Source organism: Phodopus roborovskii, unplaced genomic scaffold (assembly GCF_943737965.1).
Source record: "Phodopus roborovskii unplaced genomic scaffold, PHOROB, whole genome shotgun sequence".
In the NCBI taxonomy this organism is placed as follows: domain Eukaryota; kingdom Metazoa; phylum Chordata; class Mammalia; order Rodentia; family Cricetidae; genus Phodopus; species Phodopus roborovskii.
The window spans coordinates 4,929,342-4,942,072 of NW_026126550.1; the positions used below are offsets into that span (position 1 = coordinate 4,929,342).

The window sequence follows — 12,731 nt, forward strand, 5'->3', positions numbered from 1 at the left end:
CCAGCCAAGGGTTCTGCAGCGGGACACCTGTCAGAGGACCCTGGATGGATGTAGAATGGTGGGCACTGAGCACACAGACACACTGGGCTTGTACCACAAGCAGTTCCTTTCTGTAAATAAACTTAGTCCTGAGGAGGTGGATCTACCTGTTGCCGGAAAGATACCTCCTACAGTCAGGGACACCAGCACTCAGCTGCTAGACATGTGACTCCAGTACTGGGGAATCAGTGAGTTAGTTATCTGTAATATTTATAAAATCAAAGGCCACAGATCACAGTAAGATATGTGCTTAGTAAATTACTAACTCTACACCTTAAGGACAGTAACTTTTAAAATAAGATAGCTGTAGTGAGATATCCACACGGCCTGCACCTGTAGTACTGACCACGCCTGTTTGGTTATGGTTACAGGTACAGACGTGATGGAGGGTTAGGTTACATCTGGGATCCCAGACCCCAGAGGGCTCTCTTGGTTCAGGTCGGGTCACGAGAGCACCCTGGGTGTGGATCCTTGGAGCAGGGACTTGAGGGTCAGCGGTTTCTTATGTAAGTGACTTCTCCCCAAATAAAATTAATAACCTGTACTAAACCTAGTCCCTTGTATCTTAATCTATACATCAGCATATGGCACCCAACCCATGTGGATGTTCATGGGACCTGGGGACTAGTTTTCACCCAGACAGCGGGGCGTCTGTGCCTAGGTCACACTGCTCCCATCCCCCTGCTAGCGTGTTCTGCCCCAGCCACAGCATTCGGCTAGCACCCCACACCTGATTCCACCAGCTAATCTGCAATCGCTCACTTGCATGTGCAAGCATGCCTCCCGGGTTTTTCAGCTCCTGGGAGCTGGTTCACATTGGTAACTGCTCAGTGCCTGCCTTAGGGGCACCCCTCTGCTGGCTACACTCTCCTGCATGTGTGCAAGCTCTTGAACTTCAAGGCTTAAAGAAAGGTTATAAAGCTCCCCAAGATAAAGTTCTTGGTGAGGGTCTTTATGCTGATTCAGAAACTCAAGCTGCATGTGATAAACACATCTTGTCTTTATGACGTTCAGCAGCTTTGAATGCTTGGGATAAGGTTCATTAACCAGGGGAGAGAATTGAACCCTATACCAAGGTGTTGCAGGAACCAAAGGAATGTTATACTGCATTTTTGCAAAGATTGTCTAGAGCAGTACAAATGGGGTAGCAGATCCAGAAGCTAAACATATAGATAGCTTTACATATAAAGCTCAGGCTTAGCCCTGAATTAGCTCTATAGCCTCAAGCAGATGACGAACATTTGTTGCTACTGCCTCAGCCCCACAGGTCTCAAGTTATAGACGGGGCCCTGTACCTAGCACAGTTAGTTGTCCTTAACATTAGTCCACTGATCCACACCTCAAGTCCAGACTCTATAAAAGTGGCATTAACCTTCATGATTCAGAAAAGACACCGGAATTCGAGTCTCACAAGAAAACCAGTTTTCATTTGTTTTTCATATTTCTACCAGCCAGCTTACAAATTTCAGTAATGATCTTATTTACAGCATGTTGTTCCAATTTTCTTTCAAAAATCAAACTCACTCTCCCTGGGTGCAATGTTACTGACAATTGCAGAGGCTCAAACTGAAGTCATGAGTCAGCCACTGAGATCCCGCCATCCTGAAGGATGGAGGGGGCTGGGCAGGTGAGGCCTTGGGAATCTCCTTTGCTGGAATAAGGAGGCCAATTCCTCATCTGTTGCTCATATCCAGGGCACTGCAGAAGGCTCCTTGGCCTCTTTAAGCCTCTTGCTTCCATCTGCCAAGTCAGAGGGTCAAAGAACACGTCTCAGTTTAAATATACTCAAACACTGGTGAGAAGTAAGCCCCTCCAAAGCTGCCTGCAACCTCTTCTGACATCAGATGGCCTAGGCCTGGGACATGACTGGCTCTTAAGAGTCTAAGCTTAGCTCCAGGTCACAAGAACTGCATGGAGAGCAAGGCCTGTCATCTACACTGTGGAGCCAGCCACCACTACTCACTCTGACTGCTTGTTATCCTCCTCCCACGTCCCCTAGCACTGGTTAGGTAAAAACACACACACAGCATTCATCCATATGGATGTGGACTTTCAGGCATTTCTTGGATTAGAGACATGGAATTCTTATATCATCCATGTCTCCAAACATAAAGCAGATGAGAAGACATCTACTAAATAGAAGATGCAGTAGGTGCTTCCTCCTCTGCAAAGCAAAGGTGCAGCCACTGCAGGAGGCTGACCAGAGGGGACCTTGGCCTCACTCATCCCAAATGTGAAGCCAGAAAAGCCATCACAACAAATACCAGCCGAGCAGACCCAGAAGTACTTCAGGAAGCCTGTATGTACCCTACAAAATGCACACACAAGCAAGTCAAGAAACTACCTGTCACACTCACATGGTTGGTGAGAGGTTCCATCATCCATCCCTCTGGGTAAGGTCCAATATATGTGACCTTAGATAATTATTAACTCAAATGGTTCATGAGCCTCAATGTAGGACACAGAAACACAGGCACCTAGGAATACCTGGATGAGAATGCCTTCAGAATCCACAGCTCCTGGGGATTCCCAGGCTTAAACCACAGGACAGTCCCCAAGAGGAACAGTATTTGGGTAAGTAATACTGATCAGGCTGTGAGAAGACACCTTGCCTGCCCTGACAAACTGAAAGAAGCTGAACTGAAGACCACACATGTCAGGTCTCAATTCTGTGACATTCCAGAAAAGACAAAGCTGAGCAAAAAGTGACAAGGTAAGCAGACAGGCAGTTACCAGAGGAGCAAGAAGAGAACAGAGAGAAAATGGGCTAAACAATGGGCTTTTGGGCAGTGGGGGCCCCTGCAGAGTTCTGCAGCACGGAGCCCTAACATCTGCATCTGTCTGCACCCACAGGGTCCAACTCAAAGGCAAACCTTGTGCACTGTGGACTTTGGGGATGCAACACCATGCGCACAGCTAACAGCAGAAGTACTGTCAGCAATGCTGCTGAGGGGCCTGGGGATATCACTAATTTCAGGTTTCTGCTATTCTGGAGATCAAGTTTAGTGCTTGAAAGTGCTCTACCGTTGTTCTAGAGCTCTGCCCTGCTGATTCTTCATTCTGAACAGTGTCTTACTAAGTTGTCCATTCTGACCTTGAATTCACACTATAGTCAAGAAAGCCTTAAATTTGCAATTCTCCTGCCTCAGCATCCTGATTAGCTGGAATTATAGGCCTGTGCTGCTTAACATTTACTTTTTTTTTTTTTTTTTTTTAATGAAAACCTTTTGTGTGGGAAAGTACAGGGTAGTGAGATAGTAGAGTGGTAGGAGGGAAATAACAAAATCAACATTTGTTTCAAAGATGCCATAATGAAAGCTATAATTTGTATGCTAATTAAAAATGAGTTGGGTGGGTAGGGAGGTGGAGGAGGATCTGGGGAAAATGGGGAGGGGGTGAATATGATCAAAACATGTATAAAATTCTCAATGAATAAATAAAAAGAGTAAAGAGAAAGCAAGAAGAAAAACAAAACAAAAACAAACAAAAAACCCCATGGCTTTTGTGCAAGCAAGACCATACGAAAAGAAGAAAAAACAGGTGACATGGTAGGAGAAATATTTCAAAACTAAATCTAGTTCTGGAAAAAGAGACTTAAAAGTCAAAGGAAACATTCCAGTGAACACTGATTTAGAACTTTAGATGACACTGTGTCTATATGTGTAAGATCCACACTGAAGAACTCCTGTGTGGACACTAGCAGAAGCTTTGCCACCTTGACAGAGCCACTAATGTCCACAGAGGGAAGGCAGCAGGAGGTGGAGATGAGCAGATGGAAACTGGGAGGCCACCCATGCCTTCATCACTATCCACACACCCCATAGACCCTCCCACTCCAGGCCTCCCCAGGGTTCAGCAAATGATTACAAATGGCAAAGGATCTCCAATTTAATTGCCGAAGGTAATGATGCAGTGAGCATAAGATTAGATTCACCGCAGAAGGCAATATCCTCAAACAATAGAAAAGGAGAAACCAGTATGAGGAGGCTGCAATCGATGGGAAGGTTTCTGTATTAAATACCACGGCACTAGGTCACAAAGGGATATTGACAGAACTGCTGACAGCAGATAAAAAAGGGGGAGAGAAAACTAAATTGGTCTCTGCAGAAAATAAGTTACAGATTAATCACCCCACCATGAAATGCTTTAGTGATGACATGGGGTGTGAAGATGTGTTCACCATCTGACCACAGTGCAGGACAGCCAAGGGCAAAGAGGGCCTCCTGAACTACGGTGTGCCCCCAGTTCCAGCTCAGGGATACCAAGAGTGCTTGAGAGGCTGTGCTAGCTCTTCCCCAGGGCCATCACAAGCCTGCCTGATGTACAGGGGAGGGGTATTTCCTTTCTGAAAGCTTTGACAGCTAAGACACAGCTGAGGGAGGAACTGGAGGGCTGGCTAACTACTGCCCAGCCCTCCCCCATATCTCCTAAGGTGGAGGTCATGAGTGCATTCCCAGGTCTGGACCAGTCCACAGGCTAGCCCTGGCACTACATCTCCTGCCTGGCCTTCTTAAAAAGCTCCCATGGATTTGAGATTATCACATAGAATGTGGTGATGTTTAAAAATTGTCTTTTCAAAATGACTTTTCCCCTTAATATTATCAATACTCTAAGAAAACAGGCCTCTCAAACTTTACTTGGTAGTATGGCCAGAGTTCTTAAGCTTTAAAAAGTCAGTTAATATTTTAAGAAGCCTAGCATCTCACCTCATATTAATAACGACGCATCATCATTCATGTTTTCTCTTTAACCTAGGGGTGTTATTAATATTGTAGAGCACCAAGAGGGAAAGGAGCTCAGTAAGCATTATGGGAACAAATAAACATAAATCATGGTCACCTGAGGACCCACCCATCCACGGATGCTGTGAAGGTGACAATGTGGCCCCTGAGGACATAACACTATAAGGTCTCAACGCAGGGCTCCTGAGTTTTCTTCTTTCTACAAGTCATATTTTAACAAGTATAATGAAATTATGAATGCCTGTAAACACACATTAAAAAATAAAGATCTAAGGAATCAAACATGAAAAATACACAGAATACTTACTCAAAATGAATATCCCAAAACAAACTGACTCCCAGGAAGTGCTATTATTCATTTAAAAAATCCATGTAAATACATGGGAAGCTAGTTTGCAACATGGAATCAAGCCTGCACAAATGTCCCTTCTCAAACGTGTTTCTAAAGAAGCCTTGTGAAAAGAGCACACTTGGACCTGAATTCAGCCATCCTCCTCAAGGCTCAGGACTAGCTAACAGTGCTTCCAACTTGTACCCACAAGGCCTAGCACTCAGTTCTCTGCGTTACACCTCAGTCCCTACATCATTCCTACAAAATAATTATTTCAAAATTTCAAATGTGTGGACCAGGAAGTGTATTCTGCATTCAATCCAAAAAGTCCAAATCCAAAGACCACCCAGTGAAACCTTTGTCCTTCTTACTTACCACAGCCTGGCTTGAGCTCGCCTGGAGGTCCCACAGCAGGATGTGGCTGTCGGCCAGAGAAATGACCTTCTTCCCATCCCCCATCGGTTCCCACACGACACTAAAGAAAGACAAATGTCAAATATTAATGTGACCAATGAGGACCCCCCAAACCTGTAACCACAGGTTTTATACACATCCTTCACACTTAAGCAAGCTGTTTTGTGGCCTAAAGCCTCATCTAGTGTTTACTATTAACACTGGCATCTAATAACATATGTCAGAGACACTACCGCTGTCTCAGTGTTCCCAAAGTCGTATGTCAAACTGTGACCCCACGCCCCAGCATTGGGTGGGAGAAGATCATGACTGTCGGCTTTCAGGATGGGGTATGAGTCCCTGTGCAGAAGAGAGCACAAAGTGTGCAGATATATATATATATATATATGCCATGTGAGCACAGCAAGAAGGCAACCATACAAGCCAGGAAAAGAAATCTCACCAAGAACTAAACCAGCCTATTCCAGGATGTTGGCCTTCCAAGTCATGAGTCATGATAGCGTCCCAAGCTGACTCGGGTGCTCATAATACACAGCTCTTTAGTATCTAAGGAATAAACAGTTGCCCACAAGGGCTGGAGAAGGCACCAGGAGAAGAGATTTCACATGTGAGGCCTTGTCTTTGGTAGAGCAAAGTCGACATCTTACAAGGGTAAGTAGGGTATATCGGAGAGCCGCACCCACATTCCAGGCACCTGTGACAGGAGCTGCTTCGCTGTCTGGGTCAGTCATAGCCATTTCCTGCTGTTGCAGCCCAGCTACCCCAACCATGGATCTGAAGGATTAATAAGAGGCAAATGTCTTAAGAGAGCTGGGGTGGATATTACCAAGGTGCACAGGGAATGGGGGCTCCCTTTTCCCAACATCCTCTTCAGCATTTGTTACAGGCTGTTTCATTGATATTTGCCATTCTGACTGGAATAAGATAGAATCTCAAAGTTTTTTTTCATTTACAGTTCCCTAAATTGCTAGGAACAATGAATGAAAGAAAAGAAACCTCCAATGGGTCACAGACTACAGGACATAGCTGTAGGAAAGGACTTTCTAAATAGGATTCCATTTGCCCAGGAACTGACGCCAATGATTGACAAGCAAGACTTCATAAAACTAAAAAGTTTCTTCTCAACAACCAATGGAGAAGATGTTAAAGGGGAAGCCCACAGAATGGGAAAGACTCCACTAGCTATGTATCTGACAGAGGATTAATATTCATAGTATATAAAGAACTCAAAAGACAAAGTTTCAAAACAAGATCAAAGAACAAAAGAAACAAAACATTAATGAGGGGATGGGCTGGGATCTAAACAGAGAGTTCTCAAAACAAGGGGGAAATGCAAAGAAATATGGGGGGGGGAGAGGAAGGGAGGGAGGAAAGGAGGAATGAAGGAACGAAGGAAGGAAGCAAGCAAGGAAGGAAGGAACGAATGAACAAACGAAGGAAAGTTCATCATCCATTGCAACTATAGAACTGCAAATTAGAGCAACTTAAAGATTCCTTATTACCCAGGCAGAATTGAAAAATCATCATAACAACCAACAACAAATGCTGGAGAGGATGTGAACCCTCATTCACCGTAAGTGTGATTACAAACTGGCCCAGCCACTCTGAAAATGTGTGTGGAGAGTACTCAAAGGGCTAAAAATAAATCTACCGTGTTACCCAGCTGAACTACTCCTCAGCTTATGGCAAAAGGACTCTGCAACATACTCTGCAATAATTCCTCAGCCATGTTCATTGCCACAACTATTCACAACAGCCACAAAGTGGAAACAACCTAAATGTCTTTCAGCTGACAAATGGATAATGAGAATGTGGTGCTAAACAGATGGAATACTATTCAGCTGTAAAGAAAACTGGAACCATAAACTTTGCAAGTCAATGGGTGAAATAAGGGAAGATCATATTGAGTGAGACAGCCCATATTAATTAACAAAGGGAACTTTACTTCTGTGTCCTTGTCCAGGAATGAATTTGGCAAAGCCTATCTGACACTGGAACCAATGCCTCATAGAAATCAAGGTTGTGGTTTCTGAGGACCCAAACTCCTCCCCATGGGCTGTGGTCATCAATTCTATGGCAGTTGTGTTGGAGATACCCCATGTTCTCTTGCCAACACTGTCTTAGCTCTCAGTGGTTCTTGGCCATTTTGTGCCCTCCCCCCTTTTTTGTTTGTTTGTTTGTGGAGTGGTTGTTGTATTTGTTGTTGTAGTTTTGGTTTCATTTGATTTTACGAGACAGAGTTTCTCTGTCTAACAGTCCTGGTTACCCTGGGATGCACTCTGTAGATTAGCCTCAAACTCACAGAGATCCACCCGCATCCACTTCCCAGGTGCTGGGATTAAAGGCATGCACCGCCATGTCTGGCTTGCTTCTTAATAAACTTACATCAGCTTACTCATGACCTCCTGGTTCCACCTATTGCTTCTGTCTTCTTTATTTCTCATCCCTGTCCTCCTGCTCAATACCTCACCATTCAGGACCCTTATTCCTGTCAGTTCAGGTCACTGAGGACTAGCTTTCATGGGGGTAGAAGTTTCTATGCAAGTTTCCAAGGGAGGGAAGCAACCAATAGTCTACCCAGCTATGACACCTATGAACTAAGGAAACACCAGCATGGCACAGTAACCCCAAGGGTACAGTGGTGGCATGCATATTTTGGGAATAACCCAACAGCTCTCTAGGTTGACTTAAGGCCCACTCAACAAGAGGGAAATCATGCCTGATACAGGAAACACAGCCATCTATCCAGTGCTAGGGAAGTCACATAGGAGAAGTTACAACAACCATTTCACTAAACCACAAACTATATTCTAAATATTTATCCTTACAGCCACAGGCTAAATTTATCAAAAAGTCTCCTTGCAACAGATGAAGATCATTACGGAAAAAAATACAACTGATGGAAATACAGAGAATAAGTGACTACGAGGTGTCCAGTGCTGACAACTACAACACAATTCCTGAGGCTCAGGGATCACCGTGGGAAAGAGGTAGAAAGATTCTAAGAGCAAGAGGAACAGGAAGTTAGCTGTGAGATTTCGTCTGCTAGATATACCTCCAAAGCTACACCCATTAAGTCTCATCAGTGTGGGTGATCCCTGATGTTCATAGGCTGGCTTCTCTTCCATCTGAGTTGCTTCCTGTCCATGGAGACATACGCAGGAAGCTTCTTCCAGTTGTCATGCCTTTTCTGCCACAGAAGACTATATCCCCTCAGATATGAACCCAAATACACCCTTCCTCCCTTATGTTGCTTCTGCCAGATATGTGGTCACAGCAATGAGACAAGTCACCTATACACAAAGAACCAGCCAAAGTGCTCTCACACCATCCTAACCCAATGCTCAAAGGACCCTGTGAGCAAGACATCACTCCTGCTAATACAAGCCTGCAATGGCACCTTTCCCCTGACCAGAGTAATGATCATACACTGCTCCACCCTGCCTCCTCATGGGCATATCTGTCTGTCTCTGAGAAAAAGCTCACATTTCTCAGTATTTTGAACAGGGGAATGGATAAAATTATTTTCACGTGACTGTAGAAGTAACTTTTATATCCGAAAAGGAGAAATATATTCTAATTTGAAGAGAAGCCACACGTGCTAAGACTCATAGGAGGCAGCATTCACTTGTTTTAAAAATAACCCAGTTTTGAGTTTCTTACAGCTGAGCATTTACAAAGCTTCATATCCCAGACACAAAGTCTCTGTTGCTTGTGTTCTGAAGGTCACAATGAATATTGTGACCAAAGATAGCAGCTATGGAGCTTAGGAGAAGCACACCCAGCATCTTACATTCCCTTCTGATCTGAGGTGGGAATACCATTGCTCTTCACTGGCCCAGAACTGAGACTGGAAAGGGCAAGTCAGCTACAGGGAACCACAATCTGCAGATACTGAGATTCCTGAGACGTGGCACCTCCTCTCATCACCTCCCCGACAGACAGCAAGCAGTAAGCTGCCCCCACTGGATGCATGGGATTATCTATCCCTTGCTTTTCTAAGTGGCAGGTGAACCACCCCTCACTGTTCACAGCTGAATGTCTGGATTCCTGGCCAAATGTCAATTCCCCCAACCTAGAAGAAAGAGCACTGCATGGGCAAGTATGTCCAGTGTACTTAAGATGCACAGAGGAGAATTGAGTAGAGAGCCCACATATGAGGTACAGCTCAGGGAGGAGAAGCCCATTTGCAGAGCTGTTCGCCAAGAGTACAGTCTCCTCCTCAGGGGAAAAAAGCTGCTCCCCAAGGGTACAGGTGCCTCTTCAGGAAGAGAACTGCTGGGGAAGTAATTCTGTGACTGCTGAAAGCAGGTGAGTAAAGTCTTGCAGGCCCTTGATGGACACAGATGCTTAGGCCCCTTTGTCCTTTATGTCCAAATGTGTCCACTCCCATTCTCAGTACCCATTCCTAGGGTACCAGATGCAGTGCTCTGGCATACTGCCTTTCTGTCAGCAGTGTTATCTATGATGTTGGTGCTCCTTGTGGGAACACAAATTGGGAGCTCTTAAACTCCACAGGCAAAACTAAGCTTGTTAAATTTTATCTTTTTGGGACCTTGTCAGATTTTATGGAAATAATGCACGACCAATTTTAGCATAGCACAACTCTCAACAGGAAGCCTGCTACAACAATATTGCAGTGAGACTCGACACTTAAGGAGTACCTGACACATGCCAGGCACTGTATGTCACCATTGCCTTATGCAAGACATGGTGCCACATACCAGACACTGTATGTCACCACCTGCTCATGCCAAGCACTGCATGTCATCACCTGCCACATGCTGGGTCCTGCATGTGATCTCTTTCCTAATTGGAGACACCACTTCACACTTAATACAGACACTCACCACAACACACTTATATACTCTCCACTACATAATGCATACACTCCTCACTATAAACTTAATGCAGATACTTGCCACTACACGCTTCACGAAGATACTCATCTCATCACTAAGAAATTCCTTCTTAGAGGTACTTTTGCTGCACCCCGTGAGCTTGCTGTGTGTGATACCACTGTCATTTGTCTAGGACATTTATTTCCCTTAAAAACTGACTTCCAACTGCATCTCTCTCTCTCTCTCTCTCTCTCTCTCTCTCTCTCTCTCTCTCTCTCTCTCTCTCTTCCTCCCTCCCTCTCTCACTCTCCCCCCATCTTGCTGCTTTTGGGGACTTAGCACACAGACTTGCTGTGTGTGTTTGTGGCACTGGCTTCCCTGCTCTTCACCAAGGTTTGCTAATGGCAGCTCAGCTGACCATCATCTTTACTGTTCCCATGTGCCCTCTGCCAGCACTGTCTTCTCTCCTTTTCAGTGAGCTTGGAAAATATAACCACCCACATCTAACAAATCTTGTTAAGAAAAATAATAACCAGCCCTCAGTGGGTACTAAAGGACCCTCCTCTGGGCATTAAGTTCAGGATGGCACCTGCTTTTGTGACACCTCATTGAACCTCGATGTTAATTTATTCTGCTCACACAAAGTCAAATGCCCAAATTAAAAGATGTGAATTTAGGAAGGCTGGCAACCCTCACCTTTTCACCACCTGAGATGACACACTGCTTGGGACATGTGCTCTCTAGGCTGTCTCTAACATGCAGGATGCCAATAACACAATCACAGAGGTTCCCTGGAGGACTGTCCCCAGCCATTGGTATCACCATGCAACCTCTGTTCCTTATTAAAATGTCAACATCCTGGTCAATATCCTAGGTCAAATGCATATACTTCTATTCGAAGGCCTCACAGGAGTCAGTATACAGACTTCTGTAATTTTTAACATTTTAAAATTTTCATTGTAAGTGTATGGGTGTTTTGCCTGCATGTATGTCTGTATACCACATGAGTATCTGGTAACCAGAGAGGTCAGAAATGGACTTCAGATCCCCCTGGAACTGAAGTTACAAGTGGTTGTGAGCTGCCATGTGGGTACTGGGAATCCAGTGCAGGTCCTCTGCAAGAACAGTAAATACTCTTAACCACTGACCCATCTCTCCAGCCCCAGGAGAGATGCCTTTAAAATCTGGTTACTGCTACATGATGGTTCTGAGCTCTTTCCAAATTTTCACATAACTGATTCATACAATAAAGCAGAAGTATCTGGGAGATAAACTTTTTGGCACATGTCAAGAACAGTTCTTGGGACTGCAATTTCTGGTTTGAAAGATGTGCTTACAGCCTCTTCCCACAGAGGTGCACTCCCATTTTTGGTCATAAATGTGATCCTGGCCATTCTGTTAAGAACTCCCAGTTCCCCAAAAAGTGTATCTGTTGCTTTGGTGACGAGGTAGTTTGTACCCCCTATAAAGTGTGAGTGGCTGCTTCCAGGTCTCTTGTGAACTTGTTCTTTAGGGTACTTTGTCTAAAGGAAGCTGTTGCAGAGCCCTTGCTGACTTGAGAGGACTCATTTCATCACTGTTTCACTGGGGCAAATTCTCAGCAAGAAGCCTGGACAGGTGAACAATTACCGGGCCAGAGGATCACTAGTCTTCCTTTTAGCATGCAATCAAATCTGTTCAACTGGAAAATAAAAACTATAGCACTACTCACAACATTAAGTACGATCCAGAATCTGTTTAGCAAAAATGTGAAAATCTCCAAGTCAGGAGTTGCTGCATCAAGCAGCTTCAGTGGGTGTCATCAAGTCTCCTCCACACGGGCTGGATGGTAAACAGTGTGGACTAGATGAGTAGTGTGGCTTCTGGACCAGCAGAGTTCTCCCTAATGCATAAAAGCAGTTGTAGGAGACACAAGACCAAACCTTGGCAGGCATGACATAATAAAACTTCATTTACAGGAAGACCCCAGTGAGTAGGAGGCAAATGCTGGCTGCATTATTGCCAGAGCAAAAAGATCAGCAGGGACACAGAGCTCTTAATTTGTCCGTGTGGCCATCATGCTCAGTCTTATCTAACATACCCAAAAGTCACCCATTCGATGTCCATTCATGCTACTACTCTGTTCCAAACATGTGGGTCCCTCCTCATTGACATCCTTTTTGCTAACTTTAGGAACAGGCATGGAACCCTCAGAATGGTAGCAACGTTCCCTTGTCCACTCAGGACAACCACCTGGGAGGAAAGAGCATGCCATGGTCTTAGCTGTCAAGCCACACTGCCAGACTCCTCTGAATAGACCACAGAAGACTTGCCCAGGAGTTCAAAGGAAATCAAAATGGCCCAGGCTTTGGCCAGAATAGAACA

At 44.8% G+C, this 12,731-nt stretch overlaps 1 protein-coding gene across 1 annotated transcript in view; it reads right to left on the bottom strand.

Moving 5' to 3' along the window:
• Eipr1 (EARP complex and GARP complex interacting protein 1) overlaps nt 1–12,731 on the bottom strand; it is a 101,758-nt gene that overhangs the window by 14,128 nt on the left and 74,899 nt on the right. Inside the window, 1 exon segment of the mRNA XM_051201214.1 lies at nt 5,488–5,587. Within this exon segment, the coding sequence (XP_051057171.1) occupies nt 5,488–5,587 (100 nt within the window).